Below are 19,120 nucleotides of genomic sequence, written 5' to 3' on the forward strand. Positions count from 1 at the left end.
CGTGTGTTCGAATCTCATCTTGGTAATTATTTTTACTTCTTTTTTTTTTTTGCTGTTATATAAGATAAGTGTTCAAAAGCATTTTTTAACTAACTGGTAAAATAAAAGTGTCTCCATCAAACTTTACAAAGGTGAATGTAAGCAGACTTAAGGTCTCCCAAATGCCTGGAAAGTAGTCTGCAAAATTTCCACAACATTACGTAAGAGAGAAACGAAGACAACCAACTTTCTGCATTCCTTTTCTGGGCTTCAAATTCGAGGAAGTCTCCGTTTAAAATATAGCCTATCTGAATAGCATATGTCGTTTCTAACTTCGTAACAGAAATCACAATCTGATTAACAGCTTTTTGTAAACTTTATTCGCGAGGTTGTTTACGTATATCATACGTCTTGTTTAAAATTGCACAGGCACCGACCACTCTGATGTATGTGCACACGAAAAAAATTCGGCTTCTGAAGTACGCATTCTTAAAATGTTGCTAAATTTTAAATGTTATATTTTTTAGGGCGATATGCAAGTGACAAACAAAATGATCATGGTTGCTAAGATAAGATTAATGTACCATATCAACATTATGTTCCCACTGGAAATGAAGCGGCATCTTAACCGTCAAAAAGTAGTGGAGTGGGTTTGAGGACAAGCATTGTCTCTAACTTCAAACAAAAAAACAATACAGTGAGGTTTTTCTTGGTTTTCATTAACTAATACAAGCCATGAACAAAAATTGTATTATCTACATAGAAGTTTTATATACAACGCTTTAACTTTTACTAAAAACCTTTTTAGACGACAACTTAAGTTGGGAGCGACCGAGTCACAAAATTTGAGCTGGAACTGAAGCACCTATCAGGTTTTTTATGGACCAGTTATGTGCGAATATATTTTACACAATTATTCTGAATAACATACTTGTTGCAGTAGAACAGAAGAAGGCACAGGGGAACTAAACAAAAAAAACTTTAATATCCCGGCTTATAAAGCAAATCAAAATTTGCGAATCAAAATTTACGGTTGATTAGAGTTCGTGGGACCCCTTTTGCGCAAAAACGCGAAATTTTCTATCCACTTTCATTTTTTAGCAAACGGGTTGCACATATTGTCTTAAAAGTCATAAGCTTTGAAATCACGCGAGATATAAGCTGGTTTTTGCCTCAAAATTTGTTAAAATTTTTACTTTAATATAGCTTTATAGAACTTTGTAAATTCGAGTATTTTACTGACACAAAACATGGTCCGTAAACGTGAAATAAAACATCCATAAAACATAGCTGTATACAGTTCAACAATAAATATAAAACAAAAAACAGGTGAACATTCTAAAAATTAAACTCTTTCTAATCAGCCTCGTTTTATATCGAAACAGCAGCACAACATTGGTGTAAACATTACATGAATACATCAACATATTGTTCCAACGGGGCTTTGTATAGTTTTAACTGCCCATACACTAAGGAGCGCCATTTATACAAGTATAAGACGCCATTTTAACAAAACAAAATTTTAGTCCAATTTTTGGTTTTAAATTTTCGTACATTTGAAACCACTGTCTTGCCAAAAAACAGAACAAATACGGCCCAACTCAGCGCTTCTTTAAGCAAGTGTAATTCAAAGGAACAGTAAAAACTATGCTACCATGGTAAAGTTTCGTTATCTCATTTACCCCTGAGATCTCGATTACTTAAACCAAGTTTATTTAATTGTTCTTCGTAATCTGTAAAGTTTCGTTTCATTACTTCCATACACGAACCAAGTAACCTTTCAAACGCCAAAATATCTAGAGCTAGAAGAAAAAAAAGCGATATAATACACTTTTTCATAAGCGGTAAGTTAGAGTGTCAGTAGTACTCAGTATTAACGAACGAACGAACGATCAGTGGGTACGATCTCTATTTACCTGCTAATCTGACAGCACCAACTGCGTAAACTGAAGCTGCACGTGGTTTGTGTGTTACTAATGCAAGTTCTCCAAAATAACCACCCTCTTGCAACTGAGTAATTTCAACTTCTTTAGAACCAGTGTTCTATAAAATAAAACAAGGTAATAATAAACTGTCAAAAAGTCCAAAATCGTTGGTCTTTTAGGAGGATTCTTTGTGACGTATTTTGCCTGTTTTTGATATACATAATAAAAACTACATTAGCTACACATGGAAAAATACAATGAAACTAGACTACAAAAAAATTGTATGTACGACCCCCAAGTTTCCTGAAATCATGATATACTTTTTCAAACTTTTTGTCTTATTTTTTTTTTACTTTATTACGCGCGTGAACACACTAACACCACACTAGCTAACCAGTAACGAGCACAACATACTGGTTTAAGTTTAACTTACTGGACTTGTCATTTTGACAACAGCTACGCCCCTTTCGATAAAGTACATGTAGTCTGCTTCATCACCCTGATCATAAAAAAAAAGAGAAAATTAGTCCGAAATATCAAATCAGGCTCTCCAGGATGCATAATCAAACTTCTACCTACAAATCACCCCTTAAACTAAATTTTTGATAAATTTCTAAGTAATCTGTTTGTATGCTTATTTTTATTTCTCTATCGCAGAATAACTTCATTAAAGGTGAACAGCCAACACATTCACCCACCTGTTTTATGATGCGATCTCCATCTTCGAAGGTTTTTGTTTCTAACGCATCGGCGACATTCATTCGCTCGAACTCCTGAAGTTAAAACACACAAGAATCACAGTCGCGCTGTATCATACTACAAAACATTCGAAAGAGCGTTAAAATAATTTATTTAGAACATCGGTATAAATGAACCTCAAAATAGCAGAAATAGAAATTACAAAAAAAGGACGTGCGTAACGACTGAAAATAATTACAGATTAACAGTACATCAACTTACGTTCAAATGCTTCAGCATAGGAACTTTTTCTAACAGTCCTTCGTGCATCCTCCTCTATAATAATAGCAATACATTTCGCACTATAGCCTTAACAAAAGAAATATTTTTTACAGCAGACACCTCTATAAAACATAAATAAAATAAAAACTTTCCTTATTTATACTAATTTTCGCACAATCCTTGGTTTACCCACCAAGATCTATTTTGGTCAAAAAAAATTATAAAATTTGGGTTAATAAAAGACCTAATCGATTTGTCCTTTCTAAAATGTGTAGAGCACTTTTCATAACAGTCAAAATCTGCAGGTTTTCCGTTTTTACGTGGAAATTTACTGGCGTTTTTACGTGGAAATTTTATTTCAAAAATACTAGTTCAAATATTTCTGGTGAGAGTACTTACCCTGTTGTAAGCAGCTTTTAGAACTATTTTTCTGAAAATGACACGATCCAACGCCCAAATAATGCCTTCTGATGAAGCCACGATTGTTGCAGCTCTGGAAAAAAGAGGGAAAATACACTCACGTGCAAATTTAAGAAAATATGTTTTTACTCATACCAGCAGAAGGTTTTAAAACGCAACATTGGCTGGAAGAAAGGTTAAATCGTCGATTGAGATGTCACTGTGCATATAAAATGCATTCTAAATGTTTTTCAATGAAACAACTGAAGTGCAACATACCTTGGAGTGTTGTACATAAGAGCTAATTCACCAAAACTTCCCTTATTGTTGTACGCACCGACCTAAGAGTAAACACGACACAATTTAGGATGGTTACATGACAAAGGTTTTTTTTGGGTGGCCACTGTAAACTAAAACACAGCTAATATTTTAAACACTTTAATGCTGTGACTGAGTTAATGTCAGCATATTTTGACCCTACTCTAGACCGACTGTTCAAAAATCACTGTGTGTAACATAGGCTATACCTTTTTGTTGTTCCCGTCTATCTTGACGTAAATATCGAACACTCCTCTGTCGATGATGTAAAAATTATCACCATCATCACCTTGATCAATGATGTGTTCACCTGGTGTGGTTTTGCGCTCAAACATTGCATCCAATACTTGGTTAAGTTCTTCCTGAAAAAAAACAATCGAACCACGGTTACCAAGATGGATAGGCAGTATGGATAAGAAAAATTCTTAATAATATTAAAGAAAATCTTAAAAACAAGCTCAAAATACTTCCCTTTTACAAGTACTGTGAATTGAGCTCTTATGGACACACAAGGAGGATATTATGTCCCCCTGATAAAGTTTGCGTCACGTTTATTTTTTGTTAAACGGTACTGGATTTAAAAATCAATGCTTTACTTACTGCATCTAAGTTCTTGAATAATAAAATATTTTTTACGGCCTCATTAAGACGTTTTCTTTGTGCATCACTTTTCGGATGGATGACCTGTGCAAAAAATAATAATTTAACCAGTTAGAAATATTAGGAAAAAATTATAAATCAAGAGTTTAGTTGCAACAAACGATGAATAATTTAGTTTAGTTTCAATTAACAGTTTATTAATACCAAGTCAATAATTAAAAAAATACATTAACTAACCATTTGTTCATCATCATCATCTGACTCGTCTGGATTATAAGCTTCAGCGCATACGGATTGACGTCGAGCATATCGGTTCTTTGGTGGCTCTTAAAAAGAAAAGTAACATAACTAGCTTAGCCACAAAATTTTGCAGGTAGTAGACCTTTTCTAATTAAGTAAATATAAATACTATAGAGCAGCTGATCACTGCTGCTATGTTACATGGTGTTGAGTTTTAAGAGAGTGCAATGCTGCATTATTACATTAGAAGGTGTTCTATCATGTAATTAAGGATCATGTCCAACACCCTTAACAAACCACTCTCAAAAGACAACACAGTGAATCGTACTTACGATCATAGTAAGGTAACGTCCCATCTTCAAAATAACGTTTTAGCGAAACATTTCCCATGATTATTATGTTATAATTTATTATAATTTATGTACACTTTAACAAAAAACAAAACATTGAAAGTACACATTTAAAGCAAAGATCCACAGAGACTTATAAGTAACAACAAAGGAACTTTTCTTTACAGGAATTCAAAAAGAAAAAAAAAAAAGTTCCAAAAGTCGCAGGGTGGGTGTAAAACCCAGAGATGATGTCATCACACTGTTATGTTTACCCAACACAGTTTTGTTAATCCAGATAGTCAGAAGAAGAAAAAATGAAACCAGGCTTTTATCAAAGAAAACAAGAAGCCCTGGGGGCTCTAAGAATTTCCGCGCGCTACCAAAATATTTGATGAAAACCTGCTAATTCGTTGTGTTATTGTGCCAAACATTCGAAGGGGTTTGGTGCATGAACCTCTAAGATCAAGCACACCAGTGACATTATATCTTACAACAAACGCAAACAAAACGAAACGTGCCATTAAACTCACATTTTAAAAGAAATTGCTAACAAAAATACAGCCTATCATTCATGGTTGAAAGTCTTGCGATTGAAACGTTTATGGTCTTAAACGGCATTAGTTGACAAAAAATCAAAATTTTGATGTGACCATCATTTTCAGCATGATTTTTTATTAACTGTGTCAATTTTTGTCGAAAATAAAGCAGTTTTAATTTTTAGATAAATTTTGGCCTGAAATGACATTTAGGTGACAAAAAATCAAACTTTTGTACCATCATCATTTTCAGCATACTTTATTTGTTAACTGTGCCAAATTTAGCCGAAAATGAAGTGGTTTTAATTTTTGGACCAATTTTGGCCTAAAATGGCATTTAAGGTGGCAAAAAACCAAAATTTTGATGTCACCATCATGTTCAGCATACTTTATTTGTTAACTGTGCCAAATTTTGTTGAAAATAAAGTAGTTCTAATTTTTGGACCAATTTTGGCCTAAAATGACATTTAGGTGACAAAAATCAAAATTATTATGTCACCATTATGTTCAGCATACTTTTTTTGTTAACTGTGCCAAATTTTTTCGAAAACAACCAATTTTGGCCTGAAACGTCAATACGAGACTTCCCAGTAGTTAAGGAGCTTGGGTACGAAGTTTATATCTGTGACGGAGCAACGTGAAATCCCAGGGTCGATTTTTTCTCAAAAAATGCTCCGAAAGAAAAAAACGACGGTTTTAAAGAATTTCCTACGCCTTCGGGCGCGGAAATTCAAAAAAAAAAAAAAAGAAAAATTAAACAGATTTTTTAACTATAAAAATCTGAAAAAAATGGAAAACAAAACTTGCTATAACATAATTCAAAGACTTTTTAATTGATAGATTGCACTGATAAAACATTTATATTGCAAATGTCTGATAAAACACAGAAGCAAAAAAGACTAAATCACATCGATTTTTTTAACAACAACCAACAAAGATGTCAAGCTTGATCAATTTAATTAGAAAGTAATTTGTGGTCCTACACATGTGTCATTCATTTCAGAATTGAATCCTGCACTAGTAAGGTTCAAATGATTAGTTTTAATTTGATTTATACGTCATGACTTGTGATTTTGCAAGTTCACTAATAACTCCATTACATATCCGCTGCCACCATCCTGTATCATATAATTGTGATTGATTGTTTCTTAACTTTCTATGCTAGTGGGATGCAATTATTATTAAAAATACGAAAACCTTTGTATTTAGATTTTTTAAATAACAAAATGGAACACAAAAACATAAATAAATAACACTAAGACAAAATACAAAAAAAAAAAAAAAAAAAAAAAAAAACATATAAATCTTGATTTCAAATGAGAAAATTCTTTAAGAAAGAGAGTCAAGAAAGAGAGTAAAAAAATAAAACAACCACAAGTACATCCACATTACTATCGATCCAACCAACATTACAAAAAACCAGGTCAAATGTCACGCCATTTCAGTTGGTAATTGGTTGTGCTATTTTATAAGCAAAATGCTACGATTTCAACAACCTTCACTTAACTAACATGTTCAAACAACACAAAGCTTTCTTATAAAAGGCTTTTAATAAAAAAAATCAAGTATAAACAGTTATCTGTCAGCGTTTGACGTTTTGTCTAATAACATCAGACAGTTTTTTTGTAGTTCATCTGAACAAAACAGACTCTGCTTATCACTGTTTTTCTAAGTGGTACAATTGTTTTCTAGAAGATTAAACAATGAAATCAGTTTGAAAAAATGTTAATAATGTAAAGAGTAGTTTAACAGAACATGAAAGAGATTATGGCAAAATAAACACAAAGAAAAAAAATGACAATTCAAGCAACAACATCATTTCCCTATGAGAATCTCATGTGAGAGTCCTAAGTTAGTTAACATACTACTGTAAAAAAAGCTCCCCCAACCACAAAAAAATAACACAACAACTTTTAAGTAGATGCTTTGAAAATATTAATTGCTCTTCACTTCCATCATATTATGCTAAGATGTTTTATTCAACCTTACAGTAAATTTAATAAAAGGTACTAAAAGGGGTGGATGGGTAGCACTGTAAGTAATAAAAGAAAGAGTCTACAGTTAAGAAATCCCAACAAATTATGGTTAATTAAAAATTAAATATTTTACTCGTAGACGATACAATATGAATAGTAAAATAAAGAATACACTTATACATCCTGTTATATTTTTATGTGCAAGCCATCTGCTTTGACACATCAGTGTTCACATCTGCAATAAAAGAGCTAAAATAACTAGAAAATTCAATTTTAATCTTTGAAGAAATGAGGAAAGTAAGGTTGGGGATAGTTCCTGGTAAAATAGTGACATAGACGCGAAAGTACAAATTATACATGTGCTTAATGTAGGAGTATTTTTTTCATATACTTAGTTTCCTTATAATCCAACATAAGTTGTATAAATAATCACAAATTAAAAGAGACAAAATCAATTAACAGATCGCTTTGATTAAATTTGATCATCTTCAATCATCTATAGATATTCCCATAGCAGTTAGAAGAAGATAAAGGTTTTGTCATAAAAAAACTATTGTTTCTTTTTTACCATGGTAACAACTAATACTATCCCATGAAGATAAGGTTATTTATGATGTTAAAAAAACTTCTTAAAAAGTGCCACCCACAAAAAAAAACAAGTCCTCCATAAAAATATTTACAGATAAATTGCTCTGGGAAATAGCATACATTTTTCTGCTTCCAACAGTTTTAATTCGAAGTTTTAAATAAAACCACAATGTTTTGTGCGGAAGATATAGTGTAAAATGTTGACAATTTGCATTCAACATGTCTTTATAAGTAAGAAAATAAACTAAACTTAGATTGATAGTGAATTAAAAGAAATACAAAGAATATTCTTGTACTAAATCGTTAACTTGTGAAAAATCCACAGGTTGGTCCATCAGCAAGTTATCTACTATGCAGGAGCGACCTGCAGCCATTTTAAACACACAGAATACAACTATTATTAAAGATTGTCAATAGAATATCCAAGTCATATGATAAAAGATAAAATTTCTAATTACAAGATTCCTTACATGCAAAAAACTTTTAGATCACATATTGGTTTCTTATATTGACCTTTGACACACAAAAGTCATATGCTATACATAGGGGTCAACCTAATGTGCTGAAAATTTTTTCACTTAAAGTAACCACTTAAAGTGAGCACTGTAATTTAAACTAGGCACCTTACGAAATGGACGGCGGATATCTGTGCAACGGAGTTAAGTAAAAAAAAGTTTCACTGCGCATGCCTGACTCAGGGTAAAACCTTTTCTCGTCTTCCCGCCGATGCGAAAAGGCACATTTTGAGGTTGTGTGTAGAACGTCTTCGCAATGGAGAAAATCAAAAAGAAAAAACGACAGTAAGTACTTAGATACTTTAAATTTGCTATATTAATTCACACTATTATTTTATCAGTATCTCGAAATGTTTTAGCAACGTTCTTTCAAGTCTGGGAAAATATTGTTTTTCTAAAAGTTTGTTTTTGTTTTTATATTTGTCCTCACCAAAAGCAAGCAGATGTGCCCAGCTTATACCTAAATAGCTACCAATTTTATTGCTTAAATATCTAGTTAAAAAAAAGTCATTCAAACTTTGTTCTGATCATGCCTCCACAAAAACACTGTGTCAAGCTTATTTTTTGCTTTGACTATCAGTGACCTATAGCTCTATATAAACTCCATGTTTGAGTCATAAAGCTAGCTACATATGTTTTATAATTTTAGGCCATCAATGGGATGGACCCCAGAGCACGATGAGCTCTTGATTCGAGAAATTCTAACTGTGCCTTATAAATATAAACATGGTACGCCAAAGCGTGGCAATGCCTGGGACCAAATAGCAGATATATTAAATGATATCGATGATCCCAGAGTGAATCAATGAGCTGTCAGGGATAGGTACTCGGTATTAGAGAATGCATTTAAAAAAAAAATAGGCAAGAAGAAAATGCTAGTGGAATTTCACCACCTGAGTTGACAGATCTGGAAATTGCAATTCAAGATATTATCGATAAGTTTAATGATTTATCTATCCAAAGTACTGGTTCAGAAAATGCTGATAGTGAAAGAAAATCTGCTGAAGAAATGTGTCAGAAAAGTTTAGAAACCTTCAGCGAAACGAAAAAAAGAAATGCTACATCTGACGATGAAAGCCCAAAAGCTGCATTAAAGTGTCGAGCAAATGGTACTGAAACAATAAGTTTTTTAAAAATAAAAACTGAAACTGATCGTGAGTTACGTAGAGAAGAGTTAAAAAATTTAAGAACAGGAGCTTGCAGGACAACGGCAACCTATGGCAGATCAGTATAGGTATTAGCTGAATGTATGGAAAGAATTTCACAAAATAAACAAGCAGCTTCACAACAGCACAATTAATTGATGATGACACAATTACAATTCCAACAACAACAACAGTCACAACTGTTTGCAGCTTTAGTAGATAAATTGACAAAATAAACATTAAAAAAACAACTTTATTTTTGCTTTATGTTATGAGCATTTCTCATCAATGCACAACATATATATATTTTTCCAATGGAGCTAAGACCAATTTTCAGATTCTTTTTGTATTCCAAAAAAGCAAAGTAGTTTATAATATCACCGAACACCCATTACACAGAAACGCACACTTGACTTATTGCTTTGTTGTATAATTTTTGGTTCTGATTGAGACCTGCATTACGTATGGGGCTTGAAGATGAACTCTCAAAGGATATGCAGGGTCCCCATAAATGCAAAGTGTATTTCCAGCAGGCGAGACGCTATAAATTTGTAATTGATTAAGCAAGCCTGACTCTGGAAGCATACCAGCGTCATGTTTTCTTCCCTCGTATGGACCAGATAAGTTTGCTATGATTCCATTAGGAGCCACAACTGACTGGAACTTCATAGCGTGAATTCGCTTGTGACCATTATACATAACTCTTTGGTTCTCTTGTGGTCTACATATAGGTCGAACAGTGCCATCCACAAAACCCCAACAGTTTTGAAGTGGTGCACCTTTTCTATGTATGCTATCTGCAAATCTTGAGAGTTCTGTACTTGAGAGCCACGGTTGATTTAATGTAGTGACGAGATGTGAGAAATTTTGATACACATGATCAACAATAAAATTAGATATCATTGAAAGTTGAGGTGTTCGGCGACCAAATCTATTCATGATATCACTATATCTGCATGGGTATGCAAACCTCTTCAAAAAAAATACAGAGAGCTTCCATTCCAGACACCTTGAGCCCATTGTAACATTTTATTTCGTTGGGGATTTGAAGAGCTTCTGTCAAAATATACAAGTCATTCTTCCAAAATCTAAACTCAGTTCTACATTCATCATTGCTCATAGAATGCAAGTCGAATCATTCGTAATTCCAGTACGGAAGGTCATAGTTTTTTGTTCTGTTCATATCATATAGTAAAATGCATGTATCTTCATCAATTAAGTTATCACTGTAAGCAAATAAAATAGCTTCACGAAAATATCTCCGGGGAGCCATATTTGTTTACATTTTTCCCACCGTTGTTCAAATTTCAAATTTCAAATGATCGTAATGACCGTCAACTAATGCGGAACCTCTATCCTCCAAGACCATTGATCATTTTGTTACGCCGTCACAGAACTTAATGCCGTCAATTTCATAAGGTGCCTACTGTCTTGAGATAATTGAAAAACAAAAAGTATAAAATGCAGACCAAACTTGTATATATAATCATTTTATTCATTATTTTATTGCGCAATATTAGCCATTTTTAATTTTTATACATGATGTATGATCAGAAAACTGATCCTCTTTCTAAGATACTCAAATACAGCTAGGATATATTAATAGACAAAAAGTTTTTACAGTTCAAGTAAAGACCACTTTTTGCAAAAAATAGGACAAAATCCTTTTAGTCTCTTGAATATTTTTCCTCTATAGCTCCTATCTATTTATGCTTGTTGGATAAGGTATCTAAGCTGGAAATACATAGGCTAAATGTATTGTCTGGTTTTGGGAGAGGCATGGTGAATCAACTGTCGGAGCAATCTGAGCCTCATTATGCTTATTAAAAAGGGCTGATTAAGGACAATCCAACCAACTTTAAGCTGCCATGCTACTTATATTTAGAGGAACCATTATGTGTACACCACAAGCACACTTTGTCCTAATTGCTTAGCCAAAATATAATATTTTTCTTGAGACATACAAAATATGAGAAAACTTCAAATTAAACCACTTTCAGTAATGCTCTTTAAAAAATCTGGATTAAACCCCAACAAAAATCTATAATGCTTGTCATAAATTTGACCATGGTTAAGAATTTTATTTTTGCACAGTGTAACTGGTGTTTCCAGCTTTTATAAACATAAATCTACTTTTGTTTTTATTCCCATGATTATATATTTCTTAATCCGACGGGTACATCCTATCTGACAATTAGGGTAAAAAACAGTGAAAAAGTAAATGGTAATCCATAACAGCAGCTAGGTGTTAGAAAAATGCAAAGAATTTGTGCAAGTACAATTTTGTTTGTTTTTCTATTTAATATATTCTTACTTATAATAACTGTTAATCTTTTGTTGTGATAAAGGTTCTTCAAAAACAAAAACAAAAACAGTGTCCAAGACAGGGAAAACATGAGTAAAATACTTCACTGGATCAGATCACAAGAATGTTATGATTCGTGAGTACACTTCAACACATTTTCTACTCGCTCTTGTAATGCAATGTTATTTAAAATATTAAACTTGAAAGTAAAAGCAGTATAAATAATTCATCTGTTCTCACCTTGTTGCCACCTTTGTGCAATCACATCAGTATATGCAGCATATGGCTTGAAATATAATGAAATTAAAATATTGTTTCTCACATTTTAAGTGACATATAGAAAATTGCTTAATGTTTGTGTCCAATCTGACTTTCTTTGTGAAAGTTGAATGATAATTTACTCAATTTTATCAGTAGTTTTTCAACAGTTCATTTCACAAGTAACGTGTTTTTTGCTGGAATAAAAACAATAAAAACCTGTGCAATTTTATCACTTGTCGCAAATAGACCCTGGATATCCTAAAATAAATCAACAGGACAGATGTTTCACTGCTCCTTAAAATTAATTTACTTTTTTATTCCCGTACAAGTTTTCCAAGGATTTTAGTTCAATGATCTTTAAGAATTATTCAATATTTAGAACAATTCTTTTTAAGTAGCTAGTAAAGCTCTAAAACAACTCTCTTTATGCTGCATATTGCTAGACCTATATAGTTTTTTGATTTTTTTCCATTTTCATGAGTTATCGTATCACCATCATCACTTAAAAGAAATATTTTATTCAGGTAAATCTTTTTGGCAGACAAAAAAATCAAAATTATTAAGGAGAAATATAGTCAAGTAACAGTACGAATTCCTTGCAAAAAACACAGACACATTTCGTCTACTAAATTCTACTGAAATTAAGTAAATCTAAAGTTTAATTTACTACATAAAATGTGATATTTTATGTTACCCCTAAATTGGGTAGCTTTTTTTACAGTGTTATGAAACAGTTTAAATGATCCAGTTGGAGCTTCATGCAAACACCGATTGTCTATTTGCTAGAGTTCTTGGTTATGTTTTGCCATTGGGTGCTAAAATTTTATGAGCGTTGTCTTGATCATCAAGTCAAATGTCAACTTTCGGCAGTCAGTGACTGTGGACTGGCAGTTATTTTGCTCTGTACTATTATATTTTTTATTTTTAGAAACATATACTTCAACTAATTCAGATCAACATCTTTAAAAATGTCTTCATAAAGACATATAGATTTCTGCTTTAATTATTACTGAACCAACTTCCTTGGTACCTTACAGCTTAAAATTTGCTTATATATCCTCAACTGTTGTGCACAATTGCAAGATATTGAAAAGTCTACCAAGTTTGTACCTAATTATTAGAATTACAGAAACTTCTAAAAATTATATGTAAAAGCTACACATGTGCTTTTACTTGCATCATAGACCTATCAGCAAGATGGAGTGTTGTCTATTATATTTAAAAACATAAAACGAATGTACACCTGACAAATTTCTTGAAGTGGGAAGGGGGGATATTTATTTAATAGCTAAGGGAATTGATGATATCATTCAGCAATACTGCTACAACTGCCTTTGTACATTGCACTGATAAGGACAAAAATAAATGCTGTTGAGACTTTTTTCTAGTTTTTTCCAATTCCAAATTTTTTTTTACAAGCACAATGCTTATAAGAATATTCAGCCTTAGAAAGGGGAATTTTTTAAGCATATGCTAAACATATTACCCAGCTAGCCTTGGTAAATCCTTCTAATGTGTTTTTTTTCTTCTTGTGTTATGGGTATATTTAAAGACACACTACTTAATTAACACCAAAATTTAATATTTAATTTTTTTTCTGAGATAAGCAGGAAATCCAGTCTGATTTTAAATTTTCACTTTTTAACAAAAAAACATGTGATTTAAATACTGTATTATTCCCTGTTTAACAGATATAGATGGGGTATGCCATCTACATCAATGTCTAATTAACATGATTTCCAGGCTTTTTCAGGAGATGCGTCCGATTGCACCCGCATGCCTTGGCACACGCCTAAATTGTTTTAGGCGTGTGATTAATAACACGGCTGAAAAATAAAAATGAGTTTTCAAAATCAACCTAAAAATGCATTTTGTAGCGTGCAATGGTAGTCCTCGAAATAATTTTTGGAGACTCGTCAGACAAAGCGTCCAATAGATTTTCGTCTTGGTCGAACACTTTCAGATCTCAGAATTATTGAATAGTCCTGGTCCTTTTAATCCACGATCAAGCCTATTCATAGCCAACCTTACCATCCTAGCTAATTCACCGACTCCTGACTTAGTTAAAGGAACTACGTCAGTCTTCGAATTTCAGATATACTTGCTTCGGCAAATAATTGCAGAAGTTACTTTGCAATTTTTCAAAATCACTTTGGCAGTCCTTCGGCAGAAAAAATGCCGAAGACAATGGTCAAAAGCGCTGAAAACCTTCGGCAATTGCCTCGGCAGACTTTCACTTTCTTCGGCACTTTTTAAAATGAAAAAAATATAAATATGATGCCAAGCCTTGATGAGTATCAAACATCAACAAATTCAACTGAGTTAATCCTGATGTTTTTGTTTTTCTTGGAAACGATAATACAACCTTGCTTTGTCACTCCACCATTTTGAACCGCAGGCCGAACTGAATAAAACTACGGGGCCGATATTAAGTTTGTCAACACCGTCGTTTAAGGGTTTTACAACATTCTCCCTTAAAAGAGAATTCGATATCTGGGGGCATCGGGACTATACGTTTTCTATTTTTCGTCGTTTTCGAAGTGGGCAGTGGAAAGTTATTTGTGTCGTTGTGGCGATCTCTGTTTGATGAAATCTAGGAGTATGGATAATATGAATATTCATAAAAAAAGGGAAACTACAACAGTCGACGATCGAGTTTTTCTTCTGCAATATTATTGCCGAAGCGAAAGCCTTATAACTGCTAATACTTCGGCAATTGCCGAGTGCCGAAGCGAAATTCGAAGGCTGCTACGTCAACATAAATCTTTTTTGCCTGGCCCCTTCGTCGTTGGTAACCAGGTCTTAAGGCCAATATCCACACACAGGAAATGTTCCGAGGACCAGACTGGATAATGTAGAAATCTGTTCCATCCTGTTCCATTCTATTACAGTACGTTGAAGAGTGAAAATTAATTTCTACGTTGCTACAACAATAACAACAATTTAATATGGATGAAAACCACGCACTAGCTGCTTTCGGTGGTTTGTTCATGTCACTTGATTATTTTTTGCAGCTTGTTATTGGTCAAAAATACTAGTCGCTCCGCGGACCAAAAAAAAAAGTTGAAAACATTCCAACTTTCTTCTGGCTTCTCAGACCGAACAATTTTCCAGTTTTGATTGCGTAATGAGCTAACAATAAGCATGTGCAAAGCTTTGTTTTGGTTTGATCCAGTCCAGTCGGCGGAACTTTTTCTCTGTGTGGATATTGGCCTTAACACAAGACATTCATCCATGCAGTTCTTAACTAATGCGGAGGTAAACGCCGACAGAGCACGGATAAAGCAAGTCTGCGGTATAATTCTTTTTTCTGTATAAATTTTGTTAAAATGTAGCTGAACTTTCTGAATGAATTTTGAAGTTTTATTTAAGCCACGTGGTTCAAGATTTTTTTAATTTGAAAACAAAGCATATTTGAAAAATAAACAATAAATATAAAAATGACAGTATAGTCATGCATACTATTTCGGACATGTAGAAAAGGAAGTTAAGATTGAGAGAGTCGCTATACCAGTAGATGCTCGATCATTGTTTTAGTGGCCAATCAAGATATAAATTAAAAATGTTATCCTAATACATGGAATCACAGTCCTGATATTTACTTGCGCGTGCATCTAATTGATTATGTAATGCTCACGCAGAAATGGAAGTAAAAATGTAAACAGACCAGGCAGACACATTACCTCCATTTCTGTGCGCGCAGGAAAAACACGGCACTATGATTCAGTGTATTCTGAAATCTCGTACGAGCTAGCTATTTTTGCAGCAAGTTGGCAAGAATTGTGACCACAAAATCACAGGTGTTAGAACCAGTTTCAATGGGTCTCGCATTAAAAAACACCTCACAGAATTGAGACATAAATCACAACACAGGACTAGGATCATTCACATTTGGCTTGACTTTGCACTAATACTTGCCTTGTTTAATGGCATTTAAGTTATGCTGGGAGTGGAGTCACCATTATAGGAGCTGTTTAAATAATTATATAATATGGACGGTATATGCTAATGACAGCACAAAATTATTGGTGACTAAACCAACCTGGTTCTTCATCACTACTTTCATCTGAACCACCACCTCCTGCAAACTTTACACCTTTTGATTGAGAAGTTGCACCATATTGTTTTTTACTGTCTCTTAGTTTTATAAAGTATTCTGCTGCAAATTCTACAATGTCGTTTGGCTTTTCCCTGAGAGCTGCGACAGTAAAATCTTGCATTAGTTCTGTTAAACCGGGTGGTATTTGAATATCCATACTTCTAAAAACGTTCTGTTTAACCAATATGAAAGTTGTGTACTCAAGCTTTCTAACATTAAATTTATTATTGTTTGTCTATTTATTCTGTGTTTTATTCGTTGCTACACCACATAGCTAACTAAACTAAGCGATACTAAGCAAGTAGCACCTGTCCGTATTAAAACTGTCTTTGGCGATATTTTCAAAGATGGCAGAAAAAAGTTCGCGCATGTCTAATAAAATATAGCCTCATATAAAAGTTTACCGCCATCTCTCGAACAATAAGGCTCTGATTACACTTTTTGTTGTTCATAATTGTTAAAAAAATGTTTGTAGTTTTAAATCACTTTTTTCGGTTATTCAAGCATATTCTATTTTCTTTATTTTAACACAGAAAAATTTAAAATTTGAATAGAGTTTTAGTCGATCTGGAGAACTTTAATTTCTTTAAAATTTCCCACGCAGGCTTAACCATATTGGGGATGTCCTTCGTCACTATATTTCCCCATTCGCTTTCAAAATCAATTCGTCGGCCCTGTACAACACAGTCGGTTTATCAACATACATCAACGCACAACATAAATGTCAAACGAACTCTACGAGCAGCTTTGTTGTTACCCTGCAGTGTCAAGCGCTCCGTATGTTTTAATACGATAGAGAAATGTCATTTGGGTACACTAAACAGGAGTTGTTAAGCACTGTTTTTTGGTAGCCCTACTGGAAATAATAGGCAAAATAAATCACTGGAGGTAAGCCACATAAAAGATACTGAAGACCTTACAACTCAATGTGATGTACAATTGAAAGACATTTTTCTCTTCATTGCTAATCGTATTGTAGTGCACGCTTTTTATAAGAAACATCTTATTAGCAACATGAGACTCGAATCCTTCAATAACGCAAACAATAATAAGCAACAGTCGGTCTACAAAATGAGTAAGTAAAATAAAGACAAAAAATAGATTCAGAAAAAAACGTGGTGAAAACTTTTAGTTCCATAAACACTTGTTTACGAGTTGCGCGCTTTGCGTCGTATCTACCAGGGAAAACCGACCCTTAAGTCGCTTTTCTTTATATACAGCTGTCTTTCCACCTGCGCCAAATTTCTACTGCACATGCGGCGTGCGCTTGCTTAATTATGCATGTCAATTACCTACAGCCTTATCCATTGGAGGAAGTTTATCTCCAGGGCTTGTTTAGGATTTTTTATTGAGTCACTTCCAATATGTGCAAAAACCTATTCTTAAATAAGTTAAAAAAATTTCTTTCATTTGTTGAAAACTTGCACTCGAACAAGGCTATTATATTGAAAACATGCTTTAAAAGCTAAAAATTCGAGAACCTTAGAGCGATTGAGGATCACGATATTAACTATTAAAAATACTTTTAACGGTTTATCACATAAAAATTTATTTCAGAACTTTGACTTAGTAGCTAACTTTAATAGTAATAGCCCCTTTGCTTTTTTGACGTAAAAGTTTTAATGAAATGTATTTAGCATGGGATAATAAATTGGTGGAGTCATTAAGTGTTTTCTTCAATCATTTTAACTTTTTGAACCAACTTTCCCCAAAGTTTGACTAAGCGAGTTCAGACGTTATATGCTGTAAATTTTATAAGGCAAAAAATTTTTTAACCGGAGCACACTTTGCTTGTATATTCTATCTATTCTATTTATTCTATGAAGCAAGAGCCCCAACAATTATTCCGATATATACCCAATTGCTGCAAGGTATTTCATGTATTTAGCTAGCTCAGGAGTGACTTATAATCGAAAAGTGTACCTTAACGTCAATCCAACTTTTGGAGGAGAGGGGTTAAATCCCTGAACGTTAAATTCTCTCATTCGTGAAATATCGACTTTTTTTAAAAAAAGAAGTATTTTAAACTGGCTTGTCGTCTACATGCTTCACAGGATGAGGTGTAAGAGTGCGTGTAATTTCACGATACTTTAATATTACATTTATAAGTTTGCCCAGGAAAAGGTCTTCTCTAACATTTAAAATAACAGTTGGGTAAACCTGACACTGGTAAAAAACATTGTACAAAAACATAAACAACAGGCCATACTTATTAGAAGTGGTTGGGATAAAATTACTGAAATTTAGAAAAAACACCATTAGCGAAGTAAAAAACACTCTTAAAAAAAATAAGGTTCTTTATATGTAGTACTTTTTCAAAAATAGTTACTTCTTTCTCTCATTTATAGAACCTACGTGTGCCAAATAAATAAAATGCAGTGTAAGCTGGCCTACGTCTGAATGCTGACGGAACGGCTTGTCAGCATATCATAGACGTAGAAGAGCCCTGCGAACGAGTTTGGTAGTAATGGGCTCAACATTCAAAACAAGAAAAAAAGGAAAACCAACACACCTTCGAGAAGATCGTCATCTTCATCTCCACTTTCATCTGGTTCTTGAAAACGAACAATAGGTTTTTCTTGTATTTTTTCTGTAACTTTTGGTTGATTTCGTGTATCCACAACACGTAAAATAATTTGTCTAGGCATCTTATATAGCAGAATTTAATAAAATCACAACACAACAAATAGAAGTTACATCTCATAACATGAAAGAAAACATACATGAATATATGTAAAAACCTTTTCAACAGAAAACAAAAGAGAAATTCTGACCCGTTTTGTTTTTGTGTAAAAATCAAATCAAACAAACACTGTATCGCTAACGAATGAGTTAAAAACAAAAAACCACCCTCTTTACCAGACTTTTATTAGCACGTTAGCATAACTATTGAACAGAGGTGCGAATATTAGCAAAAGATGTACTAAATTCGAAATCCACCC

General features: G+C 33.3%; 1 protein-coding gene across 3 annotated transcripts; it reads right to left on the reverse strand.

Annotated features, from left to right (window-relative positions):
• Positions 1–677: 677 nt before the first annotated feature.
• On the reverse strand, positions 678–18,857 carry LOC130625285 (cAMP-dependent protein kinase type II regulatory subunit-like). 3 transcript variants are annotated; one of them, XM_057440341.1, is made up of 11 exons: positions 18,691–18,857; positions 4,419–4,507; positions 4,182–4,265; positions 3,791–3,943; positions 3,543–3,604; positions 3,264–3,357; positions 2,865–2,918; positions 2,603–2,677; positions 2,338–2,403; positions 1,896–2,022; positions 678–1,781 (listed from the first exon to the last, which is right to left on the reverse strand). In XM_057440341.1, exons 1-11 carry the CDS (start codon positions 18,824–18,826, stop codon positions 1,654–1,656), a joined length of 1,068 nt encoding a protein of 355 aa, XP_057296324.1. In that variant the 5' UTR covers positions 18,827–18,857; the 3' UTR covers positions 678–1,653. The 3 variants fall into 3 exon arrangements, with proteins under 3 accessions (XP_057296324.1, XP_057296323.1, XP_057296325.1); XM_057440340.1 differs by lacking the exon at positions 18,691–18,857 and adding an exon at positions 16,122–16,520; XM_057440342.1 differs by lacking the exon at positions 18,691–18,857 and adding an exon at positions 4,754–5,567.
• Between the last annotated feature and the right edge of the window lie 263 nt (positions 18,858–19,120).

Source organism: Hydractinia symbiolongicarpus, chromosome 14, assembly GCF_029227915.1.
Source record: "Hydractinia symbiolongicarpus strain clone_291-10 chromosome 14, HSymV2.1, whole genome shotgun sequence".
NCBI classification, from domain to species: Eukaryota; Metazoa; Cnidaria; class Hydrozoa; order Anthoathecata; family Hydractiniidae; genus Hydractinia; species Hydractinia symbiolongicarpus.

Bases quoted from the DNA above. Each gene is read 5' to 3' on its own strand.
- LOC130625285 (XM_057440340.1), bottom strand. From the start codon at position 16,335: ATGGATATTCAAATACCACCCGGTTTAACAGAACTAATGCAAGATTTT. The intron at 3,944-4,181 runs GTAAGTAAAGCA...GTTTTTTTTCAG, and splicing joins TATTCAAGAACTTAGATGCA to GAAGAACTTAACCAAGTATT. The intron at 3,358-3,542 runs GTATGTTGCACT...TCTTTTTTCCAG, and splicing joins CTTATGTACAACACTCCAAG to AGCTGCAACAATCGTGGCTT.